This window comes from Drosophila miranda, chromosome XR (genome assembly GCF_003369915.1).
Source record: "Drosophila miranda strain MSH22 chromosome XR, D.miranda_PacBio2.1, whole genome shotgun sequence".
NCBI lineage: Eukaryota > Metazoa > Arthropoda > Insecta > Diptera > Drosophilidae > Drosophila > Drosophila miranda.
In genome coordinates, this window is record NC_046674.1 from 738,943 (window position 1) to 753,301 (window position 14,359).

The window sequence follows — 14,359 nt, forward strand, 5'->3', positions numbered from 1 at the left end:
TTTGGATATATTAAGATTGAATATTCACTAAACCCCCTTAAAATTTATATTTTTTTTCAAAAAGTTCAAACTACTTTCACAATCAATAAAATTACGAAGAAAATGCCCGAATCGGAGTATGGGTAGTTGAAATGCCTTGACTTTACCCTGATCTGATGATTGTTTCTCAGTTATTGAGCTCCAGTTGCTGTCTGGAGGGAGTCTGGAGGGGGTCTGAGCCTGAACCCGACACGTAGCCAAGGCTCCAAGTGCAGCTCCTCCGATCCCCGACAGTTCAAACTGATTTCAGGCCACAAATCTCTGGCACGTAGCCGCAAATTGCGCGCCACAGGGTTCAGGTTCAGGTTCGAGCTGGAGTTGGAGTTGGAGTTCGGGTTTGGATTCGGGTTTTGCTTTGGGTTCAGGTTCAGATTCAGATTCTCCAGGTTCACCTTGGAGAGCCTTTCGAGAGGCTGGGCAAATCAATAATAATCGTATTGACTGAGTGCAGCAATGCAGATCAAGAGGTCGCTGCTGCATTTGCAGAGATTTGCATGGAATCCGATGCTGAGATGATGCTTCGGAGATGGGTCCGTCCTCCTGGCGGCCCAGCAGTCGTCATAACTCTTGCCGGATTGCAACCGCAGAATGCAGACAGAACAGAATGCAGTCGGCAGTCGGTGGACTCCCCGAAAGGTCAGCGCGATCATTTCCGCATGATTACCAATGCAATTCGTTTGCGGCTCGTTCGGGTTTTGCTTTGGGTCTGGGTCTGGGTCTGGCTTTGGCTAACTCAGAAAGCAGCTCAGAGAGTCGTTCGAGGAGCCAGTCGGAGAGCAAAGATCGCGAGAGAGAGAGCACTCGCTCCAAGTCTCCACTGGATCTCTGAGTTGGAGCCGCGGCTCAGGCTGGGGCAGTGGTTGCGCATGCGCCGTGAGGGGCAATGTAGGGGTAAAAGCGGGGAAAAATCTCTGTGGAACTTGTTTCCACGCAGGGGTTGAGGGGTTACAAATGCCTCAAAACCCCTGCTATATTGTGGGTAGGAGAAAACTGGTGGTGGGTTTTACTGGCAGGGGTTTAGCCTGGGGTAAACCCTACTCTGAAACTGACTTCCCCTTCAGATGGAGGAGCAGAAACAGTTAGGGGTAATACTGTGGATGAGGAGAAGAGTACTCCTCCTCATATGCCAGAGTTAGGGGTAATAGTACTCCTCTTCCTTTTGGATGAGAAGAAGAGTACGATCTCTCCATCCACTTGGTGAGTAAAGGGGAAATACTGCGCTATAGCAACCAGATTTGTGTGGGAATCAGACATACAAGTCATGCGATCCTCCGTGGATCTCCACATGGGATTGGCAGCCCACTCAACAATAAGTCCACAGATAGGGCCACTCAATGATGATCGATGGTGAGCGGTGTGGCTGGCTGTAAAGGTAAGAGCTGTAAAGCTCCTCTAAAGTCCCCCCGACGGGTGCAGATATCAGTGAGTAATTGTTGTGGTCCATCGGCTGATCATCGACCCGTGCACCTATCATAAGTGGAAGATTTCGCAAATGAAGCTGCGGCAGAGTCTCATCTCATCTCCTCCCATCCCATCCCATCCCATCCTCCTTCTCCTTCTCCTTTTGGCGATAGGCCAGAGTCAAAATTTTGCAACTGCCGTCCGTCCGTTGTCAACATATCATTTGTCACCGCGGGTATCGATAGAGACTCCACAGCCACGACTAGTGGCTCCTTGGGTCTCTATGACCAACGGCATTTGGCCGGGATCCGGCTGCGGCTGCGGCTGCGGCTGCGGCTGCGGCTATCGATGTTATTAATGAAGTTGCCAAATGCCACATGCCAGAGAGGGGGCGAGGAAGAGGGAGAGTCAGTTGCATGGGCAATTAACCTGCTAATTAAATGCCTGCCACAGTAGCCATTGGCTGCAGTAGCTGCTGTACAGGAAGCTCCTCCTCGTTCGCGGAATCGACTGCAAATGTGTTTTATTCCCCGTTATCGGGTCATGCCAATCGGCCAAAAAAAAAACAAAAAACTAAAAACAGAGACAAACAAAAGATATACGGTTTAAGCCGCAAGATGCCTCATGAATTGCATCGCTGCAAGTCGCTGGAGTTGAAAATGCGAGGCGACATTTTCTGGGCTGCCTTCGGAGGCTGCTGCCTTCTGGCTGCCACTTCATTAAGTCCGAATTGATGAGTTCAATTAGGCAACAAGGCAAAAAGCAGAGCTGTCTCTCTGCCAGTCCCAGTCCCAGTCCCAGTCCCCGTCCAAATGCCATTCCCGTTCCCAGCTCCAATCCCCGATTTCCAAGCAGCTGCACGTCCCAGTTCTGGGTCCCATTCCAGTCAAGTAATTAGCGCAGAGATTTTTTCAAATTGCCAAAACTTGTTGGCCGACAAAAAGAGGCCTCACCAAATCACCTGCCACCTGACGGTTTCACTTTCGCAGGATTGTGAAATCAAATGAATATGAATTCCGCTCTCCGTTCGCCTTCCCCCACTCCGTTCCCGTTCCCGTTCCCGTTCCGATTGCCCAATTCGCGGCGATTGCAGCTGCTGCAGCATTCGTAGAATTTCGGCTTGTCTCATATATTTTTTAGTAGCCTCGCAGATATATTCGGGAGTCCTTAATGAGCTCGTTTTGGAAATGGTATTCCCGTGTTAAAACATTGATTCGATTGGCGCGCTTAAAAGGTGTCGCCGACCATAAACCCAACCCGAAACCCAACTGAAACCGAAATGGTCAGCTTTTTTTTTAATTTTTGTTTTTTTTGTTTATTCATTCGGTCATAAAAGTTTTGGGCCAACAAAAAAGAGTGAAAAGATCAGAGAAATACGTATAGAATCAAAAGGCGCCGTATCCTTTTTTGTTCGGCCATCATTAACGCTTCATTTTGTGATCTCTAGCCTGGGATCCGAAAGCCAAAATTCCCTTTTTTCAGCTGCTCTCGGACTGTCAGCTTTTATGGAGCTTATGGTTTAATTTTAATAGGTAATGCCCGTTTAGCAGCGCGTCCCCAAATGGCTCTCAATTCATTAAGATTCGGCCAGGATATTGTATTTGTTCATATCTGTAGCTGTGTGTGTATCTGTATCTGTAACTGTCGCTGATTCAGCATCTGCTTGAGTAGAAGGAAGGGCAGCCAAGGAACAGCTTGAACCTCGACTCGAATTCGGCCCTGATGGGACGGAAGGTTCTCAGTCCCACACATTAAGGCCGTGTGAAAAGCATTTCAGTAATTTTGTAAAGTGCGAGGAGAATTTTTGATCATGTAATTGCTGCACCACTTTCCACACTCCACACACACACACACACTCCACTCGAAACAAACAAAAGAAGCTCGGGAAGTGGTCGGTCGAAAACTGAAAGTTCTCGGTCCGTTTCCCACAATATGCCTCTCAAAGCACCTTATAAGAATGCCATGCCCATCCATCTTCTCATTTGAATCTCTCCAATCGTTTGGGAATTTCGCAAACAAAATATTTCCACCCGTAAGCAAGCCCCTTTCCACTGAAAGCACTCTGCCCATTAGTCGACGACCAACAAATAGTCCCCCCTTCGAGTTCACGATACGAGTAGGTTTTCCCACCCTCACAGGGTCTCAGTTTCATTACCCGATTCCATCCCCAGTCCCATGAGCAACTGTTGTGGTTCTCGTGTGATTCTCTCGTCTCTGAGAAGCAACAGCCGTGTGCCTTGGGCCCTGATAAGTCCGCGGATCGGATCGGATCGGATCCCACCCTAATGTGCTGGCTGGCACCTGCGATCCGTTGGATTCCATACGATTCTGATTCGGATTCCCGGGGTGGTTTCCGACGCGTGCCTCGTAGGCCTGTGCACGGAGTACGTGATTACTATATCTTTTTGTGTGAGAACACACATTTTGTTATTGTTGCCTTGTTTGCTCACATTTGGGCACAACAAAAGGTCCCACAATATGCAATATGCAGGATGATGATAATGGGAACGACACACAATTTCGATGATGTTCTTTCAAATTTAATTGAACTTATTGCGCAGTGCAGCTCCGAAGAGATGGTGTTGTGTAAGGTCAGCACATAACCATTGACAAGTCTGAAGATTAGACAGGCAAATGTGACACCTCCTTGGATTTTAAATAACAATTAAATGAGAAAATTAGTTGAAAGGAAAAGAGATTGTCATAGATATTCCATCTACAGGCTTTTTAATGGATTATTCTATGGATATTTGTTACGGTTTTGCAAGTGGTATTCGCAGCATAAATTGCAAATATTTCCCACTAACTTCCCAATCAATTCGTCGTCCAAGGAGGGCCCACAGACAACCGATTGACCTATGTCCAGGACACTCTTCAGTCCCTGCTGTGGAGGCCGTTTATCGATGGCGATGGCGATGGCGATGATCCCGGCCAGTTGTGGGTGCGTCGTGCCACAAGGGCTAGTCTCGGACCAAATTGCCATCATTTGAGCAGCAGTTTAGGCCAAAATGCCAGTCTTTCGCTTTTGCGAGGTCTCCTTTCGGTCAGCATTTAGTTTTATGGAACTACGGGAACGTTCGTTCCGTGAACGGGGCTGCCTTCAACTTAAAGAGACAAAAACTAACAAAACTGAGAAACCGAGAAACCGAGAAACTAACAAACCATATCAACATCAACATCATCATCATCATCATCAACCGCATCATCGTCATTGTCGTCATCTGTGGAGGAGAGAAAGAGCTGGGAGCGATAAAAAGATTTTTGTTTCTTGATTTCGTTGCACCAAAAAAGGCAACGGCAACTCCCATTAAACCTCCCAAAAAGGCAAAAGGCGCCGTGTTGCAGATTGTTGTTGCTGTTGCAGATTGCTGGCGCCCACCACGACGAGGGAGCAGGAGAGCCACCAGGGCAGTGCCACGCCCAGCCCCACGCCCACCAGAGCAACATTTGTGGCATATTCTCAGATTTGCTTAGGCCTGGACCCCATTCCCATCCGCAGCCCATCCTTGGATGTGCGCAAGTGCAACTGCAACTGCAACAGCATCAGCGTCAGCGTCAGCATCATTAAAGCAGCTGCATTTAATTTCAATGCCCATTTAGGACGCGGCCCGCCAACATTTGCTCCAAGGGCCGCTTTTCCTCTGCGACTCCGACTCTGTCAGCGGCAGCTGCCACAGCTCCGACTGGACTGGACTCCGACCTGCCTGGCCCCCGATCCACGCATTTCTTACAACATTTTTGCCGCGACTAGTTCCCAGCCAACACGATTCTGCCCCATCGCCCAACCCCACACTGCCCTCACCATCGCCCTCCCCCTCGCTTGGATGACTGCTGCGGCTGCTGCTGCTGTTGTTGTTGTTGCATCAATTAAAGCTGCGCTTGATTTTTTAGATGCGTAGGGCGGACGACAGGTGCAAAGTGCTACAACAGCTCAGCCCCAGCCCCATCCCCATCCTATCCCATCCCATCCACAGCCCCAATCCCCAACTCCCAGTGATTTGAATTTTTCCATGCGGTTTCTTAGACTAGCAAAATTACAAGTATATATACTACTAGGAGGGGAAAAGAACAGGCTCCAGATGCAGTAAAACCTATAGGCAGGAACTCAGGCTGGGGCTGGCTGTCGGACTGGGCCACAGGTGCAGCGGTAATGGCAGTGGTGGTGATGTTGGTGGTGGCAACAGCTGGGGAAAATCATTTGCAAACGCGTTAAGTGCATCACCGGATGGGCGGTGACGATCTCAGCATACAATGATATAGGCATCCATGATATGATTCAATGGATTTGGGCGCTGGGGGTATGCATGGCGCAATCCAAATTTAAAATTGTGTTCGAAACCAGCGGTGTTTCTATGATACAGTGCGCGGCCATGGTAAAACTGCGCAAAAACTAGCCGAATATCAATTTAGGCCCTTTTTTAAGGACGTTATGGCCCTTTTTTATTTTTTCTATTCTAGTTCTTTACGGCGTCATAAATAATGTCATTTCCAAGGTTGGGTTCAATTATTATCACGAATTTTCAAAACACAATATTCCAGAATATTCCAATCTTTGGGTTAACTAAACGCAGTGGGAGAGATGCTTCCTTTTGTGCGTTGCACACAGGTAGGTCATGCGTAAAAGATGGGTTTGTGGGTCTGAGAAGAATTCATTCTTTCATTTTGTATGGCGGTATTTTTATTTTGACTGTACAAATTTTGCTGTTTTTGGGCTGTTGAAGGGAAAAAAAAAATTGTATAACTAATATGAGACTGAAACAGTGTGCAATTTCTTACTATGATTTGATTTGAATTGATGTGAATACAAATTAATTGCGAAATATACACAAAATGATGTCTCAAAAAAGATAATAGGCGAGCGTATACTACAAGTTGAATAAACGTACACATATAACAAAGCCTCAAAAAAAAATCATATTATATATAGGAAAATATCCATGTATGTAAGTGGACGTGTGTTTTTAAGCCTACAAATTTCTTATTTTCTACGAAACTAATAACGTTAAAGATGCGATACTGGGCAAAAGAACAGACCGCGCTTTTTGTTGTAACAAAGCCTCAAAAAAAAATCATATTATATATAGGAAAATATCCATGTATGTAAGTGGACGTGTGTTTTTAAGCCTACAAATTTCTTATTTTCTACGAAACTAATAACGTTAAAGATGCGATACTGGGCAAAAGAACAGTCCGCGCTTTTTGTTGATCATGCTATTGGTGACGGAGATTCTCTGCATTCCAGATCTTTTGCTCGGCCACCTGGAGGCTGTGAAGTAGCTGGTTAATAAGCGTCAACGCCTGAGAATTCCCCTGGCCATCGGCGAAGTGTGCCACCTGTTCGAGGAGAAGCTGGACTGCTGGCAATTGAAGATACACTCTTGGGTGGGTACGAAGTAACTCAAGGGCTTTTGGTCTTTTGGCACAGCTCTGACCATTCTCTGGCGTTGTATCGCAATCTTTTCGCTTCCGATTGCCGGATGAGCTTGTGGAGCCTGGAGATTTGGCAGGTAGGCTCACAGGCCCATCAATTAATTGAGTGTTTTCAAATGGTGTCGGAATGTTACTATTTAGTAATAGGTCACTGCGTATTCTTATGGTGGGCCTAACTTGTGCCTTCTGAGGGACGATGGTGATCCTGTTTTCGCTGGGCTTCAGCTTTGATTGGTCAGTGAGGATGGTGGGTTTTTCCTGTGCCTTGTCAAAGGTGACTCTTATGGTGGTCTCATTTGGGGCCTTGTGAGGGGTGATGATGCTGTGTTCGCTGGACTTCAGTTTTGAATGGTCAGAGCGGACTTCAATGCTGTGTTCATCCTGGGCCTTGCCAACGGTGTCTCTTATAGTCGCCTTATCTTGTGTCTTTTGAGGGGTAATACTGATCTTGTCTTTGATACTGATATTCGATTTGTCCATGTGGAATCTTATTTTGGGTTCTTCATGTGTCTTACCAGTGGTGATCTGGTCTTGTTCGACTTTTTTCTTTTTTTCGTAAGTGCGAATTCTTAGGGAGGTTTCTTTTGGTGCCTTGTGAGGGGTGATGGTGATCCTGTCTTCGTTGGGTTTCAGTTTTGATTGATCAGTAAGAACTCGAGTGGTGGGCTCATCTTGTGCCTTGTCCGGGCTGAGCTTGTCTTGTTTAGCTTTCTGCTTCGATCGGATGGCTCTCGCCTTCGATCGACCCATCGATGTGTTTGAAGACTGCTTTATCGCAGTCTGGCTTACTCTCTTAGCAATAATTTTGTTCTTAAGAGTCTCTAAGTCAAGCTTGCCATCCACGTGATCTGCATAGTCTTTTAAATCTATATCGCCCAGCTCGTCATCATGGATGATTATCGGAGATTTCGACAGGCTGGATTCGCTGTCGAGTAAACTATCCAGACTTTCGCAAGTCTCTTCATCTTCATCTTCGTCGCTACAGAGGTCAACGATGATAGTCGAAGGTTTGTTTGTGGCTGCTTCGACTGATTCGGATGCTGGTTGCTCAGTTACACTGTTAGTCTGTTTCGATTCTGCTTTCGAAGAAGCTTCAGTCTCTCCATTTAGCCTCGATATCCAGTCACCTGCCCACGCCATGACGTTCTCGTAGGACGACGCGGGTAACTTTGTCTTCAGCTTTTCCTGGCATTTTCTGGACAAGAAGTGCCCATTCGGCCCTTCGCTGATCTTGAAGTGTTCGAATCCAGAGCTAAACAAATGCTTCCTGGAAGTACATATATGGATGGTATAGATTTAACATGATAGTCGAATATTACTTACAAAGTTGTTTTGCTCATCCCCTTGAAGGTCTGCATATTCTTCGTCTCCCGTATGCTCATAATCAAAACTATCTTTTAAGTGACGCTCAGCTGTGTCCTTAATTTAATCCCATACAACTACTGAATCCAAATTCTTCGACTTTTGGTGCCTCAACAGCAATGTGATTAGAAATCGAACTTAACCCACTTAACCCCCCTCTATTTAAGCAGTTCAGCGACTTGAGGTAAATGGCTGTAAATGTTACTGAGTGTGACTTCTTCTTGTAGATCCATGCCATCTTTCCTCTGAACTTAAAAAAAACAATATCTTTCACCTGAACTGCGGTAAAATTATTACATTTTTGTTATTTTCGGTGAAATATTAAAAAAACCCCTTGGCATACAATGGGTTAATTGGGATTGGAATCCATATTCCTCGATTTTGATATTCCTTTGGATAATGCTAATTAACAAGAACTCTCAGCTGCGAATACATAATTTTATCCGATTGTCGAATCGATTTCCCTACAAGACTGCCTAATTTTAAGACCTCATTTCACTGGTTTCTTTATAAAGTAAGGTTTGAACAAAATGTCACCCTGATGGGAATGCGAACAATAATGAATGAGCTGCCAACTTGGTTAAAATGCCCACTCGTGGCGTTATTTTAATGTTCGCCGTATCGAGAAACTCGATATTACGCTTTGCAGCACTGCCGCCAAGTATAGGGCGCGAAAACTACTCTCGTTTCAAAAATTTTAGCGACAGTATTGACAACTCGTAAAATTGTTTTTTGATTATTAATTTAATTTTTTAATTATTAGATCTACAAATGGTTTCCCACTGTGCTTGTTTCGCCACGGTTTATTCGCAAGTTGCCCATGCAGCCTTCAAAAAGAATATCGGCAATGGCTTTTCGTGCCAAGATTCTTTGCGTCGGTGCCATCTCTTCATACTGAACCGCCCAAGACTTGGCCAGCACCTCCGAGGCCTCGCTTAAAGCTGGATGGGCGTCTGTACCATTTGATCCTCTGCCCACAGTCAACGCCACGTTCGTGGAGACGTTGCGGTCCTTATAGTCGGATGTGTTAAAGCCACAAATTTCCGGTTTGACATCGCCGTCTCGTGTGAGCCTATCAGTATCCATGGGTTCCCCGTCATGCTCGATGATCTCTATTTTCGGACTCAGCAGCGAACTCTCCTCTGATTGTTGCACACCTTGATCTGGTAGATAGCTGGCTATTGTCTCCTTTGTTGGCCAGTCACTCACAGCATCCAATGGGTCTGATGAGGCCTGAAAGGAAGCAATCCATTATAAAAAAAACTGCAGTTATCGTCTTATTTATTTTTCACTCACATCTTTTCCAAACTCAAACATCGTCTTTGGTTTTGTGGTCGCCGTTCCGCGAACTTTTCTGGTTCTGCCTTGTTGAAACGACTCCTGGGTCAGAAGGAATCCCATATAGTCGTAGAACCAAAGCGTGGGCTTGCACAGATCCGAATGAAATCCCAGTTCCTTTTGCTTCAGAATCCGCATCTGCTCGCGGCGGTAGTTCGTCCGGAAGATGTTGATGCGCCGCCCAACTTCAGTGCGCGTTGCATTCGGCTGGATCTCTCTTAGCTTCGTCTCCAGAAGCTCGTAGGCCTTGTTCCGCAGTTCTTTATTTCGGTAGTCGACATGGTTAGCGTCCCATAGCTGTGGCATTCCTTGATAGAGGGCCAAGAACTCGCGCCAAAACTGACGCTTGCCAGCGCTGAAGCGGTCAGGCAAAGACGTTGTCATCTTGGAACGAACAAATCAAACAGTAAACGAAAAATGCTACGAGAAGAGTAAGTCTTTATAGTCCTGGTGAGAATTCATTGTTTTTTAAATTTTAATCAAAAATACAAGCAGGCATCAGCTGTTAACTGGGATGTCCACTCTTTTTCTGGAAAATCATCAAAATACCAACAACAAAAATGTAGTGCTGGAAAACACCAAGCACACGGACAAAAAAAAACGAATTCACATCGACTTTTGTATTCATACCCTGGAATTAAATTCCGTTTTTGTGTGAGTGTTCTGGTTGTTGTTACAATCTTGAAATCCGTTTTAAATATGAGTCGACGAAAACACCCTCGATGGACGAAACTGGACCGACCTCACGATTCAAGCACCAATCATGAACTGAGTCTCTGATGTAGACGAAAACAGCACCAGTGTGTGTGTGCCAGTGTTCGATTGAATGATTGATTAGTTTTCTGACGGCGTTGATTGTGTGGTGCATGTATGCGAGGGTTGGTTGTGCGCCATTCACACACATACATACATAGTTGCAATACATACAGAGCTAAGTCAATCAATCAACGACCGCGCATAGAGAACAGCCTCAGGTTTTGTGAACACGGCTGAAAATGCGCAATAATACAGATAGCCTGCATAAGCACAATTTGATTCTGAAATTTCACAATTTGTAAGAATTTTCCTTGCTAGTTAGCTTTACATATTTGGCAAGGCGCCACCCTGTGTGCCTACCCTGTGGCCCTTGCAATGTCCCAACACTGATGCACGTGGATGTATGAATGTTTGTGGAGCACCTGCGGGGCGCAATTGTGGGCCGGAGAGCGCCGCCTGGCCAGATGCCAGTTTGGACCAGACGTCTGGCTAAGGGCAGACATGCGCACATCATTCACACAGATGAATCTCGCAATCATTCCGATTGCTTTGCCATTATTTTGTTGCCACTATTACTAGGTAGAGATTCAATCACGGAGACACAACATCTACATTGATGTGGATTGAATGATTGACATGCCATATGCAAATGACCAACTTTACTCAAGCGTAATTGTGCATAAATATGTACATATGTACATATGTATACGTATGATTTCTTGACACGCACTCACAGACAGCGCCCACCATTCTCACACGAACACATACTCAGATGCAATCAAAACAGATGTTTGGCTGTGTTGGGTTTGTGAGAGCGTGAGGGAGAGAACGACCGCCCGGCCGGAACACCATCCATCCGCAGTTAAGGGCAGACCTGCGCACTGTCCATAAGGCGCGTATATTTAGCCGACTTTTTGTGCTGGCCATGAATAGGTGGCAATATACACATGTACACAATTACATATGTATGTACACATGCTTGAATCTATATATGCATGTATATAAATATATATATGTACGTATATGTATATAGGTAATATGGTAATACTCCATATCGAGATTATGACAATGACGCAAGGTATGTAATGATTTTGGTTTAGTGTATTTGGTTCGAGTACAAACTAGATCTACCTTACGGCTAGTGATTGAGTGCATCTTCGAGATGCCTGGCTACGAACTAATCTTAAGACTGGCTTGCTCTTTGGCTGAAGCATATTACGGTTCCCCTGATCCTGAATTATCCTACGATGAGGCGTCGTCCACCTCCCGCATCAGCTCGTCGGCTCTGGTGATCAGGCCAATCAGACGATAGTTCCGCTTGTGGAGAGCGAATTGCTCAAGTAGTTTCAGGTACTTTCGTGCATCGGCGCAGCTGATGACGTTCGTCCCGCTGGCGGATTGTCCGCCGTTGTTGTTGTCGTCGTAGTCCGGCGGTAGACGACGCTTGATGCCTTGGCGTGCGACTGACGGTGCCATGGTCAATGGTGGCATCGGCGGCAGCGTTGGAATCGCCTCCGGTGCCGGGCTCAGCCTGCGCTGGCGCATTTGCTCAATGTACTCCATTTCGTTCTCCACATTGGCAGCCAGAACCTCGGCCAGCGACGTTACACTGGATCGCCCTCCGTTGGCATCGTCTTCGAGTTCATCTTCTCCAAGCGGTTCCTCTTTGATGCGCACAACAGGTTCGGGCTCCGGTTCCGGCTCCGGATCAGGTTGGTCCTTTGATGGTGCCAGAGCCTCTGCTACCTCTTTATCTGTTTCTGTCTCCTCCTCCTCGGGGTCTTTGGGCTCCGCTTTGATGTCCTTTTCTTGCTTGATCTCGAGCATGGGTGCAGGCACTACTGGACCCTTCTCTGGCAGCTGTGGCTGCTGCGGCGACGGACGCTTCGTTATGCTCTGGGCCAATGTAGCCAGCGGTATAATGGTCATGGTCATTGGTTGTGCGCCACCGCCGGGAGGCTTTGCACCTGGTGGGAGAATGGGTGTGGCCAGCAGCACCTTCTGCGACGTTCCGGGCGGTGTATTGGTGTTGAGTGGCAGAGGCACCCTGACCAACTGAGGCAGTGGGTGGACGGCACGCGCCAGATTCAGTTCGCTCAGCGATGGCTTCACATCCTCCTCCTCCTCCTGCTCCTCTCGCTCACTAATGTCGCCGCCATCCACATCGACCTCATCGTCCTCCTCGCCAGCATGACTGCTGAACGTACTGGGAAGGCTCACTTCCCCGTCGTCCTGCTCCTCCTCCTCTTCGTTCTGCTGGTTGGTGCTGTCCTCGGGCATACACTCGGACCTTACGTCCTTCACAATGTCCTTGATCTGGACCGAGTGACTCTGGGTGTAGCCGATCTTCAGAAGCTTTGTGTCATTGTTGTCGATGCCGTAGGTACTGCGGAACTTGTCGCACCACTCCTGGTGGGGGAAGAAGTGTGCCAGCCCCATGGAGCTCTTGAACTGCAGCGCCATCTTCTGAATGAGGCCGTCGGATATGATAAAGTCCTTGTAGTACATCATGCGCCGAATCCAGTCGTACACAGCCTTGCCCAGCATCGAAACTCTCACCGTCTTCGTCTCCATCGTGCGTGCATCCTGGGTGCGCCGCGTCCGCTGCTCCCAAGCGTTCATAATTTCCTGACGCTGCTGCACAATGCGCTTGATCTGGTCCGGACTGCAGTTAAACAGCCGGCCCACGTGCTTGTAGACCGGCAGACGATCGTACTCCCGCAGGGCGGCCACCTTCTCGTTGAGAGCGAGGACGTTCTTGCGCTTGATGCGGTTGTCGAAGGCCACCTTTTCGGCTGGAGATAGCATAGGCGTCGGGGTGAATGACCTCGGACTGAGCGTCGGCCCTTTGGGCCTCACGACGGCATCCACGTCGATTACCTGGGGACAACGAATCGCATGAACTGAGGGCCGCAATCAGGGCATCATTATCGACTCACCTTGTCCTTCTTGTCATCCTTTCTGGAGGCCTGTGCCTGTGCCGCCTGGTTCCTTTGCTCCCTTTCCTTTCTGCGTTTTTCCCGTATCCGCATTTTGTTGCTGCTTTAGCTCCGCCTCTGGCGAATGTGGCAAGACACAATTTACAGTTGTTTTGCTGCGCCCACTCACCCTCTATTGCTCTCTCACAGACACATCCAAGCGCTATGTATGTGAGTGTAGCGCGAGTGTGTGTGTGCTTTGATGGATGGTGGCTACGATTATGCGCGTTGACTGCTTGAAAACGTCGCCAGCGACACTTTTCTTTCCGATTTATTTCATTTTCCGCCTCGAATTCACCTGAAATTTTCAATAACCTTTCGTCTGGCCACCAACCAAGTGCAGTGCGCTGTCGATTATAGTATTCTATGGTTTTTCAACGACGCTCAGCTGCACGCACCGCGCTGTGTTGGTTGTGTTGTGTCGACTAGAACGGTTAATATAAAAATAGCTGCTTTGTGCCTTTGGCCGCGGTGTACGTTGCTCTGTTCTCTGGCGAATGCGCAGCGTGGCGGCCGCAGTCGAGAGAGTGAGAGCGCGTTGGTTCTGCGCCGGCCTGTGTTTTGCTGATAAGCGTGCAGTAACTGATACAAAGAGTGTGAGAGGCTAGAGAGAACGAAGCAAAGCCAGAAAGCAGCTATGCGGAGAGAGGGTTGGAAAACTACACTTACGGCGCGAGATGGTCGTCGTGTATGTGTGTGCGAGCGAGTGTGAGTGTGGCTTCTGCGCATGCGACAACTTTACTGTTAGTTCATCTGATCGCAGAAAATTCAATAAGCGCTGCCTAGCGCAAAATCGAACTTAATTGATAATTTTACTCAACGAACCAAACCGAGTTTTGTATGGTTTTGTTTTAAAACAAAAGTCGAACAAAATTGTCTTCTTGTGCCTTATATTTTATTTGTACAGGTGCAACTATTAGGCGTTTAAGGTGCATATCTACATATGTATGTATAGTTAAACGGCTAAGAATTCTGTACACCAAATTTGGTTGCTCTAACTTTTGATGCTGGTCCACAATATGTACATACATACATACATATACTTTATGGGGTTG

General features: G+C 47.2%; 3 protein-coding genes across 4 annotated transcripts; all 3 read right to left on the reverse strand.

Moving 5' to 3' along the window:
- Positions 1-6,100: 6,100 nt before the first annotated feature.
- On the reverse strand, positions 6,101-8,370 carry LOC108153099. Its single transcript, XM_017282883.2, has 2 exons — positions 8,194-8,370; positions 6,101-8,137 (listed from the first exon to the last, which is right to left on the reverse strand). The coding sequence occupies exons 1-2, from the start codon at positions 8,250-8,252 to the stop codon at positions 6,652-6,654; spliced, it is 1,545 nt and encodes a 514-aa protein (XP_017138372.1). The 5' UTR covers positions 8,253-8,370; the 3' UTR covers positions 6,101-6,651.
- Positions 8,371-8,974: 604 nt separating this feature from the next.
- Positions 8,975-10,374, reverse strand: LOC108153377. 2 transcript variants are annotated; one of them, XM_017283349.2, is made up of 3 exons: positions 10,201-10,374; positions 9,529-9,954; positions 8,975-9,465 (listed from the first exon to the last, which is right to left on the reverse strand). In XM_017283349.2, the coding sequence occupies exons 2-3, from the start codon at positions 9,952-9,954 to the stop codon at positions 8,998-9,000; spliced, it is 894 nt and encodes a 297-aa protein (XP_017138838.1). In that variant the 5' UTR covers positions 10,201-10,374; the 3' UTR covers positions 8,975-8,997. The 2 variants fall into 2 exon arrangements, with proteins under 2 accessions (XP_017138838.1, XP_017138837.1); XM_017283348.2 differs by lacking the exon at positions 10,201-10,374 and having other exon boundaries at positions 9,529-10,115.
- Positions 10,375-11,405: 1,031 nt separating this feature from the next.
- On the reverse strand, positions 11,406-13,807 carry LOC108153202. Its single transcript, XM_017283023.2, has 2 exons — positions 13,266-13,807; positions 11,406-13,206 (listed from the first exon to the last, which is right to left on the reverse strand). The coding sequence occupies exons 1-2, from the start codon at positions 13,356-13,358 to the stop codon at positions 11,569-11,571; spliced, it is 1,731 nt and encodes a 576-aa protein (XP_017138512.1). The 5' UTR covers positions 13,359-13,807; the 3' UTR covers positions 11,406-11,568.
- Between the last annotated feature and the right edge of the window lie 552 nt (positions 13,808-14,359).